Source organism: Dendropsophus ebraccatus, chromosome 2 (genome assembly GCF_027789765.1).
Source record: "Dendropsophus ebraccatus isolate aDenEbr1 chromosome 2, aDenEbr1.pat, whole genome shotgun sequence".
Classification (NCBI taxonomy): domain Eukaryota; kingdom Metazoa; phylum Chordata; class Amphibia; order Anura; family Hylidae; genus Dendropsophus; species Dendropsophus ebraccatus.
In genome coordinates this window covers 119,099,519-119,123,545 of record NC_091455.1, presented here as the reverse complement: position 1 = coordinate 119,123,545, position 24,027 = coordinate 119,099,519, and the positions used below count along the sequence as shown (strand labels likewise).

The 24,027-nt window shown below is 43.3% G+C and overlaps 1 protein-coding gene across 3 annotated transcripts in view; it reads left to right on the top strand.

Annotated features, from left to right (window-relative positions):
• Positions 1–24,027, top strand: part of LOC138783461 (uncharacterized) — an 82,469-nt gene that overhangs the window by 54,671 nt on the left and 3,771 nt on the right. For all 3 annotated transcript variants that reach the window (XM_069958179.1, XM_069958180.1, XM_069958181.1), the window contains exons 7-16: positions 411–533; positions 3,373–3,412; positions 5,215–5,248; positions 5,955–5,976; positions 12,189–12,233; positions 13,234–13,341; positions 14,990–15,059; positions 16,454–16,636; positions 18,256–18,447; positions 23,194–23,910. In XM_069958179.1, the coding sequence (XP_069814280.1) occupies positions 411–533; positions 3,373–3,412; positions 5,215–5,248; positions 5,955–5,976; positions 12,189–12,233; positions 13,234–13,341; positions 14,990–15,059; positions 16,454–16,636; positions 18,256–18,447; positions 23,194–23,910 (1,534 nt within the window). The remainder of the gene's footprint in view (positions 1–410; positions 534–3,372; positions 3,413–5,214; positions 5,249–5,954; positions 5,977–12,188; positions 12,234–13,233; positions 13,342–14,989; positions 15,060–16,453; positions 16,637–18,255; positions 18,448–23,193; positions 23,911–24,027) is intronic.

The following is a 24,027-nucleotide window of genomic DNA, read 5'->3' as shown; positions in this document are numbered from 1 at the left end:
TGAGCCTGGAGAGACTTTATATTAGCTGCTACTTCAGTGCTGCACTATAGACATACAGCTGGAACACATGTATTTACACAAAAGGCAGCTGCTCAGAGCTGTATGGGTTTTCAGAGATAAGTCTTGATTTTACTTTTGTGGACCATCTTCAGCAGGTACACAGAAATTTGTCTCAGTTTGCATTTACACAACCCAGGCTTTCTCATCAGATTGCCAAGAAGAGAGACACTCAGTGGCTAAGACTTTAGGGCTTTTTTTTCTATGGTAAGGATGGTAAGGATTGATTTTTGATAAGTGAAGTGATTTACAAATATGTTAGGAATCACATAGGCTATTACATGGAGGGAAGTTGTTTGAAATTGCATGACCATCTAAACAATTTTACCAGTGTGTTTCATTTTTATTTTTAGAGCATTGCATACAAACACCTGTTCCCTTTATATACAAAACGGCAGTCATACTATGAAAGAAATTGGGCGGTCAAGCAACATGCTGTTAAAGTGGAACAACAAGAGAGAACACTCACTGTAAATGTAAGTTATTTATCTTGATTGATCAAATAATATATTAATAAAAGGATTCTTCCAAAGATAGACCCTTATCACCATAGAAAAATCCTATTGATTAGCAGCAGTATAAGGCGTACGGCAGCCTCCCGACTCTCCAGTGCCGAACAAGTTTTTTTCTGACACTTATTTAAGATGTATGACTAATTTATGAAGAGGTGCAAAAATAAAAACAGAAAAAAGTTGTACTCACTGGGTGCCAGCGCTACCCCCAATAAAGTGGTCTCAAGACGTACTTGGAAATAAATAAAAGCGATTTATTAAATGCACATATGACGCGTTTCAGGAAACTGGTTCCCTTCCTCAGATAAAGTGCATGGGGTCTTACAGTCAGACCCTGGAGCCTGGAGCCTGTTAGGAAAGCTGGAGCACAGCCAGGTAACATATTAGCCGGTTAGCTGTGAGTTTAGCAGGAAGGAGCTTTACATACTCACCATAGAATGAAAAATTTGCTGTAAGTATGTAAACCCATTGAAAATGACAGGACACTGGATTACGGCAGATTCGTCTTTGAAGAAGAAAGGGGGATGGGTGCAAAGTTTGCTGTGTCTTCAGGAAAAAGCAGCAGGCTCAGAACTGGGGGAAAGAAACTGAAAATATAATAATTATGGAAGTAATTGTTAGCCTTCAGGAGGGGGGGATGATTTAACATGTATTTTACCTGACCAGATAACTCCTTTTATTCTCCTTTTATAAAAAAGGTCAAGTACAGGCAACTTAAGCCTCTATGCGCACAGCCACAACACCAATATAAATAGAAACTAGGGCTGGGCGATAATGGCCTAAATCAATATCGCGGTTTATCGCACATGTAGCCACGGTAACGATAATTGAACAATAATTATGACACACCCCTTTTTGCATACCACACCCACTTGCCATGCCTAACTGGCGATATTTTGATTCAAAAAAGTAAAAAAAGAATTCACTGAGCAGCAACAGTGTTTAGTCTATTATCATTATTATTATTTGTCATTAGGGGGTCTCAGCAGAGACCTGGACATGTGCATACAGGTATACAGCCTCTACAGGATGTATGTACGCAGGGGGTCACATAGTGATAGGTGTGTATGACTATATGAGGGGGATGGATTGGGGTATATTACTATATAGGAGGTTGGGATGGGGTTACAGGACTATACAGGGGGCACATGGGATAGGGAATGGATAGGGGTGGGGTACGGATAGTGGTGTATGTCTATGCATAGGGGGGCGGATAGGGGTGTATGACTATACGGGGCGGGGGCGGACAGGGGTGTATGACTATACGGGGCGGGGGCGGACAGGGGTGTATGACTATACGGGGCGGGGCAGACAGGGGTGTATGACTATACGGGCGGGGCGGACAGGGGTGTATGACTATACGGGGGGGGGGGGCGCGGACAGGGGTGTATGACTTTACAGGGGTACATAGGTATGGCAGGTGGATAGAGGTGTATTGCTATACAGGGGGGGGCAGATAGGGGTGTATTACTATACAGGGAGGTGCATGCTGGGACCAGTAGTCCCCTCAGTAATAGTACAAGGCTGTAACATAGGAGGAATGAATGTGCTGCAGCAGGCAGGATGCCATACACAGCAATAACTTATCCTGCCTACTGCAGCACATCTATTCCTCCTATGTTACAGCCCTGTAGTGTTACTGAGGGAACTACAGGGCAGCTGCTCCTCCAGCTGTGACATGCTGGCATCCCTGCATACACAACACATTAACATGTGCAGCGCTCGCCGGCCGGGTGTGAGGGGGACCGACACCAGTCCCGACCTAACGCCGACGCTTTGACAGGACAGGTGCAGCGGGAAGGGGCCTCGGACTTGACGAGGGAGGGAGCTCGGACAGGTGGGTGGGCGCTTAGACTTGATGGCTGCGGGGGCTGGGAAGGATGGTGCATTCGGGCATTCTCATCTGGGCCCTGCTGCTCCTCCACCTCCCGCTCTGATATCCGCACGTGGCCCGGCGTGAGCGCTGCACGTTATGTGTGCGGGGGCGCTCTGACAGGGATATAAAATACAAAAATACCGCAGATACCGTCCTGGCTAAGTTGAGGTCGGTTAACCGACGCCAGTGACAGTATCGGTATTTTTGCGGTATACCGCCCAGCCCTAATAGAAACTATTCCAGACCTAAAAATGTATTGAAAATAGTCAATATGCCTTCAAAAGGATGGGTAATCAGGAAGTACCCAGTGGGAAAAAATAAATTGTGCAAACTGTAATGTTTGTTGTTTTAGTTTTTATGCACTGCAGACTGGTTGCCCATGTACCCCTCTATATAAATAATCACTCTGCTGAGCAGCCGGAGTGACATCGCTTTAGAGCACCACCTCAATATTCATTGAGGCAGGCAAGTGGAACAGTGAACCAAGGGTTATAGTACCGCCCCCAGTCCACTAAACCACCTAATTGACATAATAAAACTGGGGGTCTAATAAAGCGGAGGATGAAGGTAAGAAAATTGCCACCTTCCTTAGCGTTTTCTGCGTTTTGGGGACATAACAGCAGGTTAGAATCTTCTCTAATGCCTTATCTTTTAGAATCACAAGCAAGACAGCCACCCTCATAATCATGTACATATAATAAATAAAAAGTCTATGACAGCAAAAAAAGTCTTGAAAACAAATAACACATAAACACATAACACAAAAATATATAGATGCACAGTAATATAGATATTTTATTTGATCCTTTGCCTGGAAACAAGGTCATTTAGTGTTTCAATTACCTTTTTTACTTACTGTCTACGTTGCTATCTAGTAAGGCTATTTCTAGCAATCATTTTCTTAGTGTTTTTCTCTCTCTCTAATAGGATTTTAAAAGCTGCAACTCTCGAATTGGTGTTAAAAGTGGTATGTAAATAAAATTAGAGTAACTTCTGACATCTTCATCATTGTACTCACGATAGGATGCCTCTAAGTGTTATGCCACAAAGCATAATATAGTGCAACATAGTGCTGAGATCAAGAGATTGCAAGTTGCAAAAAAAAAAGTAAAAGGTTGAAGCTTAAAGTGACTCTGTACCCACAGTCTGTCCCCCCCAAACCACTTATACCTTCAGATAGCTGCTTTTAATCCAAGATCTGTCCTGGGGTCCGTTCGGCTGGTGATGCAGTTATTGTCCAAAAAACAACTTTTAAACTTACAACCCGTGCCCTACGGGAGTATCTGTGCCCTAACTTTGCACCACCCCTCCTCCGCTCCTCCCCACCCTCTTCATCATTAGGAATGCCACTGGAACATTTTCTCCATGCTGAACATTGCGCAGGTCCTTAACGATCCAGCCCATGTGCCGGGCTGCCACAGGTGGGAATAGTAGGCAATCTGCCTGGAGCATTCCTAATGAGGAGGAGGGTGGGGAGGAGGGACAGAGAGGTTGTGCCAGCCTAATGCATACGCAATCTAGGCCACTCCCGTAGGGCAACAGGGCTGCCAGTTTAAAAGTTGTTTTCTAGCACAATAACTGCATCACCTGCCGAACGATCCACAGGACAGATCTTGGATTAAAAGCAGCTATCCGAAGGTACAAGTGGTTTAAGGTGGTCAGATTGTGGGTACAGAGTCGCTTTAGAAAATAAGATTATAAAATGTTTTCTTAATTAACCCAGTGGTAGAGTCGCACGCAGCACAACTCAACTCTGCTATGCAACTCATATGGCTATATACATTCCTACTGCCAATGCCTTGTGCAATAGGAATGTTTATATACGTTCCTCTTTTAAAGGGGCTTTAATGTGTGCTGAGCTCCTTCAATGTGAGCAGCCCCACACACACACTAGTTTTCCAGGAGCCAGGGTCAATGACAAGCGGCTGCAATCACGCAGCTTCCTGCCATCTATAGAGATTGTGGCATTTAAGGGCGTTGGTGACGTACAGTAAATGTCACTGACCAGGATGTCTGCAGCGTGACTGCGGGGTTTCGAATCAGTTTCCCTGACAAGCAGAGAAGAATACTTGCCTCCATCCTATCGGATTGGCTATCTTTTTATAGAGTCTTCCTTACACAGAATATATTAGAAGAGCGCATATAATACTGATCAATGCTATGCAATGGCATAGCATTGATCAGTGTAAGACGTTTAATGATTGCTTATATAACTCCCCTAGGGGGGGACTTGTAAAGGGCAAAAAAAAAATCCCTCCCCTAGTAAGACCAAAAAAAAATCCCTCCCCTAGTAAAACCTGTAGCCTTGTCTGACCTTTCACTTTTTACCTAATAAGGGTATGTTCACACTGAGTAAAACAGCCGGAATTCCCGTCTATGGGAGAGCGCGCTCCTCCGCAGCCGCCACTCTCCGCTTAAAGAAGTGACTTGTTGCAGAGGAGTGCGCGCCCTCTCATTCACTCACAGCGCGAAAGTAAGCGCAGCGGATTCCGCTGTATTTGTTCAGTGTGAACATACCCTAATGGGAATTGCATGAAATATCAATTCTGGAACATTATTACTTATAGTGCTGTTTTGTTAATTCCTCTGTCATCCCTACATTGGGGAAGGTAATCAAAACTGTCTGTGTTGCCTATAGCATTCAATCAGAGCTCAGATTTTGTTTTTACCAGGGTTGCTTCAGAAATGTGAAGATGTAAACATTATTGACAGTAAGACTCTTTTATTACCACTTTACTAATGTTTTTGATTTCACTTTTTATTTTTCAGACTTTTGGAAGTATAATATGAGAAGGCACGAAAAGTAAGTTGCTGAATTTTCATACATTCATTTGTTTTTCAATTAATGAAAAACTACTCTGATGCTAAATATTAACCCATAATTTATTTAATTCCTGTTGACTATTTATCCCAGGGGATTCACAAAATGTTGTATATATTTCATTTTAATGACTTGAAAGTTGACAATAGCTCGAAGCTGGAAAACCTCCAGTTGCATTGGAAATAAGGTGCCCATACACCTTCAATTACTGACAGCAGCCAGTTATTCTTCTGCCCACTACTTGTCCTCCCCATACACAGGAATATTTGACACGGCCAAGTGATCTTGTGTTCTCTATGGGGAGAGGTAAGCTACAGGGAAAGAGCTCTGGCCATTATTATTATTCAATAGTAAAGCATACAAACGACATTTTGACTTCTCAATTGACGTCTTTTTCAAGCATGCTTGAAAAAGACTCCGATTGTGACGTCGAAACGTCTCTTGTATGCTTAACCTAGATAAGAGGAGGAGGCAAGTTTGCTGAATAAATGTTTTTACAAAAATGAACTTGACGAGTCAAGTTTTAGCTGTAAGTTGAGATGGAAATACCCCTATAATGGTTTTTATGGCTAAAAGTTTTGTTTTTTTACTTTTCAACTATGGACAGCCCCTGTAACTATGGCTTTTAAATTCCATTGTAACTCCTAACAAATTTTATTGATGTTAAAAGTGTTCCTTTTTTTTCTAGGTTGGATGAGTATAGGGAAAAGGTAAGTTGTTGTTGTTTGTTTACTATTCTTCTGTTATGTATACTATAATTTATAGATAGAACTACTTCTATTATAAATAATAGTGTAATGATTAAATGATTTCCTTCTTCAGGTACAAGTATTTCAGGGTAGTAGATTGCAGAAAAGCAAAATGTTACTAAAACGATCAGCTAAAACTTATTTTCATTTAAGGTCCTAGTTATGTTATTTAATTTCATAAAATAACAGACCATATAAGAGAATAAATATTTAGGCTAGATTCACACATACCGTATCCACAGCAGATTTCATGCTGCGAGTTCTCAGGGAAATCTGCTGAGGATACCTTCCCTGTCAGTTTCAATGTGATTTGCATACTCGCAGCAGGATTTACATCTCTTTACTTCTGTTCTGGACAGTTCTTGTCTGGGCCAGAGATATCAGCAGAGAGCACTGTATTAGACTGAAAATAAAACATTTCCTGTAGGACATACAGTAGCCAATAAGTATGGGAAAACTTTTTTTTTTTAAAAGAAGTAAATGACAAATTTATATAACTTTCTGACAGCAGTTGATTTGAAAGAAAAAGATTTTCACTGGATAACCCCTTAAGGTCAAAGCCAATTTTCGTTTTTGCGCTTTTGCTTTTTCCACTTTATGTTTAAAAGGCCATAGCACTTGCATTTTTTCACCCAGAGACCCACATGAGCCCTTATTTTTTGCAACACCAATTGTACTTTGCAATGACAGACTTTTTTACCATAAAATCTGCTGCAAAACCGGAAATCATTTGCGCTGTCAAATTGAAAAAAAAAAAAAAAAGAAATTTGTTTTAATTTCAGGGAGTTTCGTGTTTACGCCGTTCACCCTGGGGTAAAACTTGTTATATATGTTCCTCAAGTCGTTACGATTAAAACAAAATGTATAACCTTTCTTTTATGTCATGGCTTGTAAAAAATTCAAATCATTGTTAACTAATATATGTTCCTTAACCCCTTCACGTCAGCCATCTGTATATATACGTTCCTATTGCACATGCCCCGTGCAGTAGGAATGTACATATACGTTCCTGACTTGTGGGGGCTTTGTGATGAGAACGGGATCGCTGCAGGGACAGCGATCCCGCTCTCATCTGTGTACAGCACCGGAGATAATGAGGATCAGCTGCGATTCCGCAGCTGACCCCCATTAACCCCTTAGTGACCGCCGGAACGGCGGTCACTAATAGGCCGGTGCCGCCGCTGTATTTCATCTCCCCCCACCGTGAATCCACGGTGGGGGGAGATGAAATAAGTAAAAATCAGACCCCAGATCAGCCCCTAGTGCCCCAGTCACTAACCCCCCTCCCGCGGCGGCCATCGGATCCAAGATGGCCGCCGCGATCACTGTGAACAGACTAATGTCTGTTCACAGTGATCAAAAAAGAAAAATGAATGAAAGCCCCATGCTCTCCGCCACCGGAGGTAGCGGAGAGCATGGGGCAGTCATCGGGACCCCCCCTGTGGGGTCCCGGTTCAAGCGATCAGCGGTATATACTATATACCGCTGATCGCTTGTGCCATGTGCCGCCGGCAATTTTTATCCCCTGTCACCATGAATGATTGGTGACAGGGGATAAAAAGTGATGTCCCCCCATTCCCCAAGTCGCCCCCCACCCTTCCCCATATACTCACCTGCTCCTGGAGCTCCTTCCTCTTCCGTGTCCTGGCTGGTTATGAAGTGCGCATGCGCTCCACAACCAGCCAAGCTCTGAAAATTTAAAGTGACAGAGACCAATTTGGTCTCTGTCACTGAACTATGATTACTGTGATAGAAAATATCACAGTAATCATAGTAATACAGTGAAAATGAATGTATAAAGTACAAAAAGTGACAAACATACAAAAAAATAAAACACACACTTTTTATAGTAATAATTGCAGTTTAGTCCCAAATTACCCCTAACCCCCCCCCCCCCAGATTACCCGTAACCACCGCAGGTTGCCCGTAACCACCCCAGGTTGTCCGTAATCACGTCAGATTGCAAGTAACCCCCCAGATTGCCCGTAACCACCGCACGTTGCCCGTAACCACCGCACGTTGCCCGTAACCACCGCACGTTGCCCGTAACCACCGCACGTTGCCCGTAACCACCGCACGTTGCCCGTAACCACCGCACGTTGCCCGTAACCACCGCACGTTGCCCGTAACCACCGCACGTTGCCCGTAACCACCGCACGTTGCCCGTGACCCCCTCCAGATTGTCCGTAATCACCCCAGATTGCCTGTAACCACCCCAGATTAGCTATAAGCACTTCACTCTATCCGTAACAATTCTAGATTGTCTGTAACCCCTCCAGGTTGCCCGTAACCACCGCAGGTTGGGCATAACCACCCCAGATTGCCCGTAATCATGCCAGATTACATGTAACCCCCCAGATTGCACGCAACCACCGCACGTCGCCTCTGACCGCCGCACGTCGCCTCTGACCGCCGCACGTCGCCTCTGACCGCCGCACGTCGCCTCTGACCGCCGCACGTCGCCTCTGACCGCCGCACGTCGCCTCTGACCGCCGCACGTCGCCTCTGACCGCCGCACGTCGCCTCTGACCACCGCACGTCGCCTCTGACCACCGCACGTCGCCTCTGACCACCGCACGTCGCCAGTGACCCCCTCCAGATTGCCCGTAACCACGCCAGATTGCCCGTAACCACGCCAGATTACAGGTACCCACCTCAGATTACCTATTAGCACTTCAGTTTATCCGTAACCACCCCACGTTGCCCGTAATCACCCCACGTTGCCCGTAACCACTCCACGTTGCCCGTAACCACCCCACGTTGCCCGTAACCACCTCAGACTGTCCGTAACCACCCCACATTGCCCGTAACCACCTCAGACTGTCCGTAACCACCCCACATTACCTGTAATCTAATTTTTTTATTGTATTTTAGTAACTGCGTTATTCTAATAACTGTTACTAGCTGCGGTTTTGCTCCAGCAAATTGGCGCTCCTTCCCTTCTGAGCCCTGCTGTGTGCCCATACAGTGGTTTATGCCCACATATGGGGTACCGTTGTATTCAGGAGAACCTGCGTTACAGATTTTGGGGTACATTTTTTCTCCTGTTCCTTGTGAAATTTAGAAATTTCAAACTAAACCAACATATTATTGGAAAAATTCAAGTTTTTCATTTTTACTGGCCAATTTTGAATACTTTCCTCTAATACCTGTGGGGCCAAAATGCTCATCCTACCCCAAGATGAATTCTTTGAGGGGTGTACTTTCCGAAATGGAGTGACTTTTGGGGGGATTCTATTCTGTAGACATTACAGGGGCACTGCAAATGCACCTGGCGCTCAGAAACTTCTTCAGAAAAATCTGCACGGAAAATGCTAATTGGCGCTCCTTCCCTTCTGAGCCCGGCTGTGTGCCCATACAGTGGTTTATGCCCACATATGGGGTACCGTTCTACTCAGGAGACCCTGCGTTACAGATTTTGGGGTGAATTTTCTCTCCTGTTCCTCGTGAAATTGAGAAATTTCAAACTAAAGGAACATATTATTGGAAAAATTCGAGTTTTTAATTTTTACTGTCTATTTTTGAATACTTTCCTCTAATACCTGTGGGGTCAAAATGCTCACCACACACCAAGATGAATTCTTTGAGGGGTGCACTTTCCAAAATGGGGTGACTTATGGCGAGATTTTACTCCGCTGGCACTACAGGGGCAGTGCAAACCCACCTGGCGCTCAGAAACTTCTTCAGCAAAATCTGCATTGAAAAAGCTAATTGGCGCTCCTTCCCTTCTGAGCCCCGCTGTGTGCCCATACAGTGGGTTATACCGACATATGATGTACCTTTTTACTCAGGAGAACCTGCGTTACAAATTTTGGGGTACTTTTTTTCTCTTGTTCCTCGTGAAATTGAGAAATTTCAAACTAAACGAACATATTATTGGAAAAATTTGAGTTTTTCATTTTTACTGTCTACTTTTAAATACTTTCCTCTAATACCTGTGGGGTCAAAATGCTCACCACACCCCAAAATGAATTCTTTAAGGGGTGCACTTTCCAAAATGGGGTGACTTATGGCGAGATTTTACTCCGCTGGCACTACAGGGGCTCTGCAAACACACCTGGCGCTCAGAAACTTCTTCAGCAAAATCTGCATTGAAAAAGCTAATTGGCGCTCCTTCCCTTCTGAGCCCCGCTGTGTGCCCATGCAGTGGTTTATGCTCACATATGAGGTACCGTTGTACTCATGAGAACCTGCGTTACAAATTTTGGGGTACTTTTTTTCTCTTGTTCCTCGTGAAATTTAAAAATTTCAAACTAAAGGAACATATTATTGGAAAAAATTTGAGTTTTTCATTTTTCCTGTCTAATTTTGAATACTTTCCTCTAACACCTGTGGGGTCAAATTGCTCATCCTACCCCAAGATGAATTCTTTGAGGGGTGTACATTCCAAAATGGGGTGACTTATGGGTTTTTTTTTTTCTCTGCTGACACTACAGGGGCACTGCAAATGCACCTGGCGCTCGGAAACTTCTTCAGCAAAATCTGCAATGGAAAAGCTAATTGGCGCTCCTTCCCTTCTGAGCCCCGCTGTGTGCCCATGCAGTGGTTTACGCCCACATATGGGGTACCGTAGTACTCAAGAGAACATGTGTTACAAATTTTGGGGTGCTTTTTCTCTCATGTTCCTTTTGAAAATGAGAAACTTTAATCTAAATGTATATATTATTGGAAAATTTTAATTTTTCATTTTTTTTACGGCCTAATGGTGAATACTTTCCTCCAGCCCCTGTAGGGTTAAAATGCTCATTATACCCCTAGATTAATTCTTTAAGGTGTCTAGTTTCCAAAATGGGGTCACTTATGGGGGTTTCCAGTATACAAACCTCCTAAATCAACTTAAAATAAGAACTGGTCCCTAAAAAAATCAGTTTTGGAAACTTTCACGAAAATGTGGTAATTTGCTGATACATTTCTAACCCCCGTAACACCCTAAAAAAGTAAAATATGTTTATGAAATGAAGCCAGAATAAAGAGGACATATTGGTAATGTGACTTAGTAACTAATTTATGTAATACAACTTTCTTTTTTAGAAGCAGAGAATTTCAAAGTTCATAAAATGCAAATTTTTTCAATTTTTCATGATATTTTGATGTTTTTCACAAAAAACACACAAAGTAGTGATCAAATTTTGCCACTAATATAAAGTGCCATATGTGACGAAAAAACAATCTCAGAATCGCTAGCATACGTTAAAGCATCACTGAGCTATAAGCGCATAAAGTGAGACAGGTCAGATTTTGAAAAATGAGCCTGATCTTTTAGGTGCAAATAGGCTTGGTCTTGAAGGGGTTAAAATCGCTCTATTCTCAAGCTTTTAGCGCTTTTATCCTTCGGTCTATGGGGCTGATTGAGGTGTCATTTTTTGCGCCATGATGTGTTCCTTCTATCGGTACCTTGATTGCTCACATGTGACTTTTTTATCGCTTTTTATTACATAAAAAAAAACATTTTTACTTTTTTTTTTTTACACAATAACAAGAAGTCCCCCTGGGATATACACAGCACTGATCTCTCGAAGAGATACGTCGCTAAGGGGTTAAAAAACAAAAGTTAGAAAATGAAAATCACTGTGAGGAAAAAGTAAGGAATCATCAAACCTGCTGATATGTCACTATAGCATGTGAAGCGCTGAGAATAAAGGTAATTTTCTAACCTTGAACCTCAGTGCAGTTTTTGGGAACTTAAATTTTTTTTACTTTTTAGATCTTTCTGGTCTACTACCCATTTCCCCGTTAGCCAGAATTCTACTCCACACTGATGAGGGGCAATACCCCAAAACAGCTGTCTGTGGATGGATGCCTGGCCTTGGTTGGAAAAATGTTTACCTCCAGGCACCCTTACCAAATAATAATCAACAAAATACAAAAATCCCTTCTCCTCTCCATCCTGCTCAGACCTCCCATGATGGTTTTTTACAGCTACAGTTCATCTCTTCAGAACCTGTCAGACAAATACCTTAGGCTCCGCACTTTTCCAACAACTTCCTTTGTTCCCTGGCTCTGCTGTGTACCAATTTAAAAAAAGCCACAGGGATGGATCCTCCACTGGGCGCAAAAATTTCATATCGCTAGAGAGAACCATTTTGTTCACTTTAATGTTTAGCCAGCTCATCATGTGTTACAGTTAAACCAATTATATGTAATTAAAGCAATTAATTGTATTTTTCTTTCAGCTATCTGCATATGAAACACAGAAAAACAACATTTTGCAATACATGGTAAGGACCTTTTCTAGCATTGTCCAGCTGTGATTTCCAACTAGCTGTAGTAAACACTGTATGAGATTATTTGGCGTGGGGGGGGGGGGGAGTTGACCCCTATCACCACCAACATATATCGGTGGTTGTTCTAGACACCTTATACGAGGGGATAATCCAGATGGCCTAAAACTAAGCTGAAACGATGTGTAGCAGACGGGATTTGTGTAGTGGTGGTGGTCGAGGCAATGGATATTCAGGCAAAATAGTAGAGAAGACCAGGCACTCACCAATATTACTTGCTTATTTATTGTAAGGGCCAGTTCACACCGATCAAAGACGACATAATTCCACCGCTCTCAGTGTACTGCTTTGTGTGAGTGAGAGGGCACGCGCTCATCTGCTTCCTCTCCTCTCCGCTCAAAGAACTAACATGTTAGCTCTTTGAGGGGAGAGCGGCGACAGCGGAAGAGTGCGCGCCCTCTCATTCACTCAAAGCAGCACACTGAGCGTGTTGGGATTCCGCGGCGGAAATCTCTGCCACGGAATTCCAACAATCTTGCTCAGTGTGAACTGGCCCTAATGCAAGAGGCTTCAGGTACAAAGAGGACCCGTTTTGGCCAAGTACGGCCTTCATCAGCTTAAGACTATTTTGCCTAAAACTAAGCTGAGACTTCCTGTTCTGTGTGTGGTGGTAAGGAGGGCACTGCTGTAAGGTGAACTGTACAGCTTTACAGAGAAATGTAACACCAGGAGGTTACATAAGTATAAGACCTCATCCACGGATCAGTTCTTTCTATCCGCTGTTTTGAAAACTGATCTGTGTGTGGCTGCCCATCCATTCTGCAAAAAAAGTAGGATTAGCACTTATATATTCTGGTTTGCAGTCGAGGCTCCATTGACTTTATTACAAGCGTGTAGTTTGACTGGCAAGCTGTCTTTACATTGCAGAATTATTTATTTATTTTAAAATTGTAAATAGAATTTATTTTTTATATTATGATCTGTTTTTAATTCAAAGGAAACACTTGTCATTACATCCCTGGAAGAGGCAGAAGTCGTGCAGAAGCTGACTGAGGAATTGGAAGCTGCAGTGAATGTGTTTCATCTGAACGCTATGCCAATTCAGGTATGTTTGACTTTACTTTATTTTCTCTATAATTCATTGTTTTCATAAAAGAAAATCAGCTTGCACTGTGGACACAGGCTGTGTATAAGGAATAGATTTCCTTTCTGAGAGACCTGTGCACCACATTTGGATTCTGATGCATCATCATCACTCTGGCTTTATTCTTCACCTTGCTTTTATTCTTCACATGTCTCCTGTCTCAGAAGGGAGGGACAGGACAGAGGAGTGAAGACCAGGAGTGTACCAGGCTGTGACAAATGGCCCAGTTCATGAAATAGGAGCCTATTACAAACCAGCTTAGATTATGGGTGGTGATTGATCAGTTTTTACTCTTTCTTAATTGCAGTATCCCTTTAAGAAATACAGGTGGAGAGTTATCAAGCTGTCTCATAGTATGATTTTTGTTGCTTATAGCAACCAATCAGAGCTCAGGTTTCATTTCACTTAAATGTGAATCCATGTTAGTAATATTGTGGATATCCTAATCAATCCTGTCTGATTTATCCCTAGTGCCCTGTAAAGCACTTGCCAAAATATCCAATTCATCTTGTCAGAGTTAAGACCTTGCTCAATCATTGCTAGTAATGCTGATTCGGACGATAATCAGCTCATGTAAATGTTGACGATCAGCCTAGCTGCGATCTTCCCTTGGTGATGTGGCTGGGCTTGATGGTAATGGAGGCATGTCACCAAGGGGAGGGGGGATATCATTACACTGGGGGTGCCGGCTGGCCTCCAGTGCATATAGTGGGTCGGTGCACATGAGTAATACAGGCACTAAGTGTGGGAACCGCTGGCGCCACCAAGTCAGTTAAAAAAATAAAATAAAAATGATTCATTTGCTTTAAGAATGCATGTAGCTGCTTGTAATTTATTGATTTAAAAAACATCTGAATTCGTATTATTCATATTATACATATAGTTCTCCATTTTTACTCTGGGCCCTTTGCCAGTGTACTACTGTGCTAGCCTTAAAGGGGTTATCCAACATTAGAAAACTTTTGCTATATACTTGCCATTTTTTCTGGAAAAACTGTGAATGTCGCACAGCTGGCCCGCCAACGTTTTCTATTGTCATTCATAATGTAAAACAAGAATCTATTGGCCGGCCACCCAGCCCACCACCAGTTGTCAACTGTTGCCCTTCTTTTGCCTTCCTCCTATGCTGTGATTAGTGGTTGTGGTCATAACTGTCAGGAGTGCAGGAGTCCAGGACAGGTAATTGTGTTGTGTACCGTCGGTAATCTTGTGGAAACTATGCCTCTGCAACATGTGCGGTCACGGGAGGACTGTGTGCGCCGCTGGTAGCCCTTTACATGCTGCCTCAAGTGCTAAGGGCGGCAGCGCCACCATGCATATAAAGAGCTACTGCTAGAGATGAACACTGAGCAGGAGACAATGTGAATTGGCACAGAGGATTTCCTGGATTTCTATCATCTACCAGTGTGGCAGAACAGTACAGTAATACAGTAATATATTGTATAGACAAATCTATATAACTTTTAATGTACTTTTTTTTTTTTTTTTTTTTTATAGAAAACAAGTTTTAGTTATCCGGAGTTCCCCTTTAAAATATATTTTCAGTATTGAGCATTAGAGCTTAAAATTATAATGCGGTTTTACCAGTATAAATACTTTTCATTTTTAGGAAAGTTATTGTAAACGTAAACGTGAGCAAAGTACTGAGGACACTGAAAGAAGATATTCAAGACAGTCAGGTATTTGGATCTCTAAACGCATACAGCTTTTCTTTTTTATTGTCAAGCAATGGCAGTTTGTCTCCATTGAGCCTGCAAACAAGGGTAATTGTGGGAAGGTGTGTACTGTTGCATGGCAACAGCCTGGTCACCAGGAAGTGATTGAACCCATGGGGAACAAAAATGGTACAGTGATGTAAGTTACTGTACTGATAATCACTAAACCTAGTCTGTCTGTTATTACATTCACACTAAGAAATATAAAAGTATTGTTTTTATGTGTATTGAGAGATCCCTCTCAGAAATCTATAGAACGGGCTGCTTTTATTTGTATAGCACCAACTTTACATAGTTTGTCAATTTTGGTTCTTGTCCCCATCAGGGCTCACAATTTAAAGCAACTCTGTACCCACAATCTGTCGCACCCAAACCACTTTTAATCCAAGATCTGTCCTGGGGTCCGTTCGGCCGGCCAATGGGACAATGATGTAATCTTCCGGAGGCCGGCCGGACCACTCCACCCGTCCTTTATGCCGGCCCCCTCTCCCGCGTTATCAGCGGCTCAGCCAATGCTTAGCCAATCGCGGCTGAGCAGCTGATGACGCGGTATAGGGGGGTTGGCATGAGGGACGGATGGAGTGGTTCGGCCGGCCTCCCGAAGATGACATTATTGTCCCAAGATGGCGGACGGGGATCGACGCGAATCGGGTGAGTATAGTGCATCACACTCCCGGGTCTAGCGTGGGTGGGTGGAAGGCGGGGGACCATTCACTAACATAACATACATTACAAAGTTGTATAACTTTGTAATGTGTGTTATTTAGTGAATAATTTTTAAACGCTGCACTACCCCTTTAACGATCCAGCCCATGTGCCGTGGTGACACAGGTGAGGAATAGGAGATAATCTGCCTGGAACATTCCTAATTATGCGGTGGGCGGGGAGGAGTGTGGTGCAAAGTTAGGGCACAGATATTCTAGGCCACTGCAGTTTTGACACAGGGCTGACAGTTTAAAAGTTGTTTTTTAGAACAATAACTGCATCACCTGCCGAACAGACCCCAGGACAGATCTTTGATTTAAAGCAGCTATCTGAAGGTACAAGCGGTTTGGGGGGGGGGGGGGGAGGGGTCAGATTGTGGGTACAGTTGCTTTAAATTTGCCCATCTGTATGTTTTGGGTATGGGAAGAAACCGGATTCTTCTCCCCAAAATGTCTAAAAAGACTTGTAGGATAACAGAACAGGCAAATAATGGTATCATTTTTAAATTTAAAACTTACCAATTGTAACTGTTGGTGGTTGACAAGTGTGAGCAGGCTTTTCATATTGTAGAGAGGAGTCATGTGTTTAGTATGGTTTTGTCTTTTATGTTTACTGGGTCATGTTGTTTTTTTGTTTTTGTTTTTTTATTCTAGATTTTCATCACGATAAAAGGAGGTCTATATGGTATGAAGAAGATCATAAACCATCTACTTCTATATACAAAGATGATGTGCAGTCCATATCAGATAAACACTCTCCCACAGAGGAAGATAGTACAGGGAAGCGATCAAGGAGTTCCTCCAAAGACATGTTGCTAAGAGTTACCTTTTCCACAGGTAACTGTCCCTCAGATAAGTTTTGCACAGCACTCTTCCTTCATGCAACTGTTCCAACACTGTTTTTGTGTGTGTGTTTTGAGCATTGACATCTGTGGAATGTATTTAGCTTGAAGAATAGTTGTGGGGAAAAAAGAACAAAAATAGGGCTGATTTTAGAAAGGGTTACTGTGCAAAAATTTATAAAACTCTGCATGTAACACAATCTATTTGGTGCACTTGCTCGACATGGTATGTCACCTTAAGTCTGACTTTCTTCATTATTTTGCACCAAAAGGGCACACACAATGGATAATTGTGGCACATTTTAAACCTTCTTACCTGTGCCACTTTATATTTTTTAAAAGTGTGAGGTCATAGTCTAAAACCTACACCTGAAAGCACACAACATATGTAAAGCACTGCCAGAGTAACCACTTCGTCCACCCACTAATGACAGATTTGTCCCAGTCGCGTACATGGTGGGAGTTCTGTCAGTCATCGGGAAGGTGTAGCTGTAACGCCTGATCTACTTTATGTAACATCATAAGAGACAGATCACTGTCTGTAAAAAAAGAAACATTTCCATGGATATAAATAGGTAACTTTGTGAGGTGTTTTGTACTAGACTATGTTCAAAAGTGAAAACTGTCTAATTGTCGGAATCAGGCTGATTATTGCTCCGTGTAATAGAGACAACGATAATTGGCTGATTCTTTAGGTCCAAACCTAAAATCGTCAGGCACGCATTGCTACGTGCAATAGCTATACACGGCCGACAGCTGGTGAATGTAAAAAAAATAAACTCCTACAAACCTCTCCAGGCTCCCTGACACCAGGTTAGCTTAGGTCTGCTCCTGGCACTGTCTGAAGTGACAGGCCGTTGAGCCTATCACCGGGACAGCGTTGCCGCACTGTCCTGGTGATTGGCAGAGCGACCTGTGACTTCACAGTGCAAGGAGGTGGCCAAAGCTAACAGGATGTCAGAGGTTACTGGGCAGTGTATGGGCTCAGTAAGCGAGCGTTGACCTAAAAGATTGGCATTCGCTTACAGAAAAACATTGGGCCGTGTAATAGGGCCCTTAAGGTGTGTGCACACTACAGAATCCGCGTGGCATCACTTGTAACCACACGCTACGGATTACGTCACTTGTACCCCCACACGCGGTGGCGTGCATCTCCGCCCGTGCCATAGAGCCTATTCTATGCAGGGGCGCATTCCGACGAAAGAACTGACTTGTCAATTCTTTCAGCGGAATCCGCCCGTGTGTAGAATAGTGTCTATGGCACGGGCGGAGATGAGTGTCGCGTGCAACTACGAGCGACTGAGGCTGTCGCGGGTCATACGTTAGGGTGCGCGCACATTACGGAATCCTAACAGTAGGAATGTTCTCACAACTCTGCTTTCATTTATTCAAATTAAAGATGAGCTGTGATTGGCTGCTATAGGCAACAAAGAACATTGCTACTGTTAAGACTGCTTGATGAATCTCCCTTTTAAATCCTTTAGAAGAGCTTGTGCTCTCATCCTTGACCACACAACATTTTAAACAAATCTAAATGTTTTTTTCCCCCCTGTTCCATTACCCTGTCCTTAAACGCTGTTGTTTTGTAAGTATTAAACTGTTTATTTTAATAAGGTTCTGAGGGTGAAACAAAGAATGCAGTTCCACAAGAAGAACAAGAATCACCCACCACTTTCCCAGACAAAAAAAAGTTTGTAGTGCCCAGTGACAATTTATGGGAGAACACAGCAGTACCGTGGCACAATCCGTGTGTCGATAACATTTTTCAAGAGATCCGAGCCAAACGTGTTAGGAAGTATAGCACAGGTATGTATAACGACCTAGACCTTTTTATAATGATAATGTTTAAAGATCAGCCTTTGCTTATATGCTTTTCTTTAGTACCCTACAAATGCACCCACCCCCCTGTTGGGCCTGCCATTCATGCCTACAAAATGGGTGTTGTTCTTAATCAGTCTTCCTTTTCCAGTAGTTTTAAAAAAATATATATTTACACACACAGAAGCCAGGACTAGCAAAAGCACTTAAAAAGAAAATAAAGCTATCTGTCTTAATTCTCCACTCTAGCATCACCACCTTATCCATATCCTCCCGCCAGAAGTACTGCAGTGACATTGCATATTGTGCGTATGTGTAGTGTCCTGTACACAAAGCTGTTGGGGGGACACTGAAGTGGTGACAACTTCTAGGAGATGTCCGGCAAAAACTTTTATTAAAGTATTGTATTGCCCCCCAAAAGTTATACAAATCCCCAATATACACTTATTATGGGAAATGCTTATAAAGTGCTTTTTTCCCTGCTCTTACTACTGCATCAAGGCTTCACTTCCTGGATAAAATGGTGATGTCACGACTCCCAGAGCTGTGCGGGCTGTGGCTGCTGGAGAGGATGATGGCAGAGGGATGCTAAGTGTCCCTCCAGTGCCCTGTGTGCCTCAGTGTCCCCCTGCCATCATCCTCTCCAGAAGCTACAGCCCGCACAGCTCTGGGAGTCTGGTCGTGACATCACCATTTTATCCAGGAAGTGAAGCCTTGATGCAGCAGTAAGTGCAAGAAACAAAACTGTTAATGTGCATTTCCCCTAATAAGTGTATATTGGCAATACAATACTTTAGTTAAAAATTCCTCCTTTTTTTTACGTTTTTAATTTTTATTTTTTTAAAATTCTAATCCTGTATACAATTTTGCATTCATCAAATTATTAGTTTAACTTCCGTTTTAAAGTAATACCACAAATCATCAGCAATCAAACATTATCCTTCTTTAGCTGTTCTGGTAAAAGGGTTGCCCCAATTTGCTAATTTGTCATGAGAGTAGTGGGATAACTATTTGATCACAGGGGTCTGACTGCCGGGACCACCTATGATCTCCGGTACAGAGACTCGAGTCTTCTTTTGGAATGGAGCACTGGAACACACATGCACATCTCAGCTCATTCTGTATTTGAGCCATGGTGGTAGCTAAACACCATACTTACATAAGGGAAATACTTATCAGAAGATGATAGTTTAATAAATAAAAAAGAGCGCCCAGCTCACATTGTTACTGCAACCTGTTCTTTAGGAATTCAAGGGGTATTCTCATCACAGACAAATATAAAACTGTAGGACATTTAAGGTTATGAAACTTTGCCATTGGTTATATTTACACTTTTTCTTTTTTTGGTAGGCATTCTGAGCGGTATGTATTGTTCATAGCTCTTTGCCTAGGTTTTTTACCACCTCTCTGGGTTAGCAGCAGTGGCCGGGCTGGTGACACTCCCTTTACTGCTATGATGGGAAGGGTGGTCTTCACTGACAGCTTCCAGCACTCTGAATTTCTAAGAGCTGTTAGATCTCACTTTGGGACATTGTATAGCAGAGCTGGGCATAGCACAACAGAGTGCATGGCAGAGGACCACAAATTCCTCCTATTCTGCAGTGATAAGAGCTTCCACAGTGGCAGCTCAGGGCATACTGTTAGCTTTGTGTAAATATGCAAAGATAGCACTGGGCCTTTAAGGCCCCGTTGACACAACGGAAACAACGTCAGGATTCCGTGCAGAACATCCCCGCCCCCCACCCCCACCAAAGGGACTCGGCGCCAAATCCTGCCTTCCATCAGTCTGAATAGGAGAAGTTGGCGCGCCTCCGCTCTCCATGCCTCTCCGCTCACAGAATTGACATGTCAATTCTTTGAATGGAAGGGCTTGCACGCCTCCGCTCAAACTGGTAAAAGGCAGGATTCAGTGCCGGTCTGCGCCGGGGGGTTCTGCTCGGAATCTTGATGCCGATTTATTCTATAGAGCATTGAAAGTGTTGCCTAAATAAAACAACCTAACCTCAAGCAACATAGAAAAATATTGAAGGTGAAAAGTTGCTTTTACTGATGAAACTGTACCATACCAAGGATGTTTGTAATAGACAGGCTTATATTTGATAACACCTAGTTGTTGAATTTGTACTCATTTCCTAGTCATACTTTTGCTTAAGGTTTCTGTATATTGTCTTTTATTTTCAGGCCGTACAAAGAAGAAAATTTGTGACCATTGTGTTTTAGAGAAAATATTTTATGCATATTGTATTCAAAAAGATAATCTCCTAGAACAATGCTTTCACACATGCTGTATCGCAGCGGATTTCATGCTGAGGGTTTCACAGTAAAATCCGCTGCAATACTGATTTCCAATTTAGTTTGGCACTCCATTCTCGCAGTCAGGGCCGGGACAAGGAGTTTTGGTGCCCTAGGCGGAGAAGGCAAATGGCGCCCCCCCCCTCCTAAAAGAAAATGATACATATAGATATATATATATATATAATATACACATACACCTAGGGGGGGAATTATCAAACTCCATACACCCCTCACATAGTATATCCCCCACAGTGTATAGCCAGTGTATATACAGTCTCCATACACCCCCACAGTGTATAGCCAGTGTATATACAGTCTCCATACACCACCTCACATAGTATAGCCCCCAGTGTATATACATCTCCATACACCCCCTCAGTGTAGCCCCCAGTGTATATACAGTCTCCATACACCCCCTACATAGTATAGCCCCCACAGTGTATAGCCAGTGTATATACAGTCTCCATACACCCCCTCAGATAGTATATAGCCCCCACAGTGTATAGCCAGTACATATACTGTCTCCATACACCCCCTCAGTGTAGCCCCCAGTGTATATACATCTCCATACAACCCCTCAGTGTAGCCCCCAGTGTATATACATCTCCATACAACCCCTCAGTGTAGCCCCCAGTGTATATACATCTCCATACAACCCCTCAGTGTAGCCCCAGTGTATATACATCTCCACACACCCCCTCACATAGTATAGCCCCCAGTGTAAATACATCTCCATACACCCCCTCAGTGTAGCCCCAGTGTATATACATCTCCACACACCCCCTCACAAAGTATAGCTCCCAGTGTAAATACATCTCCATACAACCCCTCAGTGTAGCCCCCAGTGTATATACATCTCCATAAAACCCCTCACTGTAGCCCCCAGTGTATATACATCTCCATACACCCCCTCACATAGTATAGCCCCCAGTGTATATACATCTCCATACACCCCCTCAGTGTAGCCCCAGTGTATATACATCTCCATACACCCCTTCACATAGTATAGCCCCCAAAGTGTATAGCCAGTGTATATACATCTCCATACGCCCCCTCACATAGTATAGCGCCCAGTGTATATACATCTCCATACACCCCCTCAGTGTAGCCCCCAGTGTATATACATCTCCATACAACCCCTCAGTGTAGACCCCAGTGTATATACATCTCCATACACCTACTCAGTGTAGCCTCCAGTGTATATACATCTCCATACACCTACTCAGTGTAGCCTCCAGTGTATATACATCTCCATACAACCCCTCACATAGTGTAGCCCCCAGTGTATATACATCTCCATACACCCCCTCAGTGTAGCCCCCAGTGTATATACATCTCCATACACCCCCTCAGTGTAGCCCCCAGTGTATATACATCTCCATACACCCCCTCAGTGTAGCCCCCAGTGTATATACATCTCCATACAACCCCTCACATAGTATAGCCCCCAGTGTATATATATCTCCATACACCCCCTCACATAGTATAGCCCCCAGTGTATATACATCTCCATACACCCCCTCAGTGTAGCCCTCACTGCCTAATCTAGAAGCAGTTTACCGGGTTACTACCATGCCACACTCCTCTTCTCTCCTCCTTGGCTCCAGAAATCATGTGACATATAAGTAAGAAGCTCATTGGTCAGACGGTACAGAGCCAAGTTGAGGGAGGAGAAGTGTGTAGATGTCTGCCACCGCGGGACTAGAGCCCGCAGCTGTGGAGAAGGGATGCAGTGCCACGGGTGAGGTCGGGTGGGGGGGATATACTGTCTGCCTGGGGGAGGGGGGGAGAGAAAGTGAGGACAGGTGCTGACACTGCTGATGCAATGTGAGGTGGAGGGTGGCGCTCGGCAGCGCAGGGCTGGAGCCTGCAGCTGCTTTAGGGCAGAGCAGAGGAGCGATCACTGTCTGCCCGGGGGGAGGGAGAGAGTGAGGACAGGCGCTGGAGGAATGTGAGGCGGAGGGGCATCAGAAGTACAGTAGCCTAGTAAAAAAAAATTTTAAGGACATTCAAATTGCGCCCCCTGTAATTTACCACTAGATGGCGCCCTAGGCCTTGGCCTATGCCTGCCTACCCTTTGTCCCGGCCCTGCTCGCAGTTGATTTTTATTCCACTGTGAGAAAGGAGTCCATAGGCTTGTAAATCCTAAGGTATCTTGCTGCTGCTGGGGGAGTGCAGACAGGTAAGAATAGCTGCCTTTTTATTGTTTTGTTTGTTTTTTATAACATCACAGCTGCAAGATATCTTGGGTATTAAAAGCCTTTGGACTCCATTCTCGCAGTGGAATGAAAATAAAGAATGGAGTGTCAGGCTTTAATGGTAATCATTATCACAGCGAATTTTACTGTGAGACACTCGCAATGTGAAATCTACAACAATACAGTATGTGTAAAGGTACCCTAAAAATGATTTTTCTATAATATATCCAATATGTTCCAGATGTTGAAAAATGGGAGTCACTTTTTGCAAGTCATCGTCCTGAAAAAAGTAATTCTGTCTTCTGGAATCCAAAATCACCATCATTGAATAATACAGAAGTATCTTCATCAGAAGAAAAAAAAGAGAATCCTAGAAGAGCTTCTTTAGATGCATTGTCTTCATTCACCTTGTTCTCTCAGGAGGAACATGAACATGGCCCTGCTAGCTGTCAGTCCAGTTCATCATTCCAAGGTCAAGCCTTCAAATTTTCCAAAGGCAATGTGTTTAAAGGTGAACCAAAGATTGAGAGGGACAAGAATGAAGAATTACCTTGTTCTTCAAATACAGTTTGTAATGAAGCTGGGACTGCAGATGATGTAGACATGCCTAATAAAGCAGAACCATGTGATGATGAATGTATACTGAAAGCTGAAACCGGTTGTGACCAGTTAACTGATGTCAATGCCAATGCGACCCAGCAACCCAAATCCTCTCGAGCTCTTGATGTCAGCTCTGTGTGTTCCAATGTAAAAGCATGTGGAAGTAGGCACGTGGATGCCAAAACTGATAGCCAAGATTCAAAGTCCAGTGTTGTGGGTAATACTTTGACATCAAGCAAGTTACATGCATCTAGGAGGCAGCTTAGTCCAGAGGTTCTTCAGCTTTTTAAAGGAAAAGATACTAACAGTATTATTCATATACTGAAGACGCTGTCCCCATTTTACCCAGCACTTCAAGGTATGCTTTTTTTTGTCTACGTTATAGAAAATTTGTTAACTGCATAGTTGTAATGCCTTGTATATTGAACCATTTAATTAAAAAATTGATTGCAAAAACATGAGAAAATAATAGTCT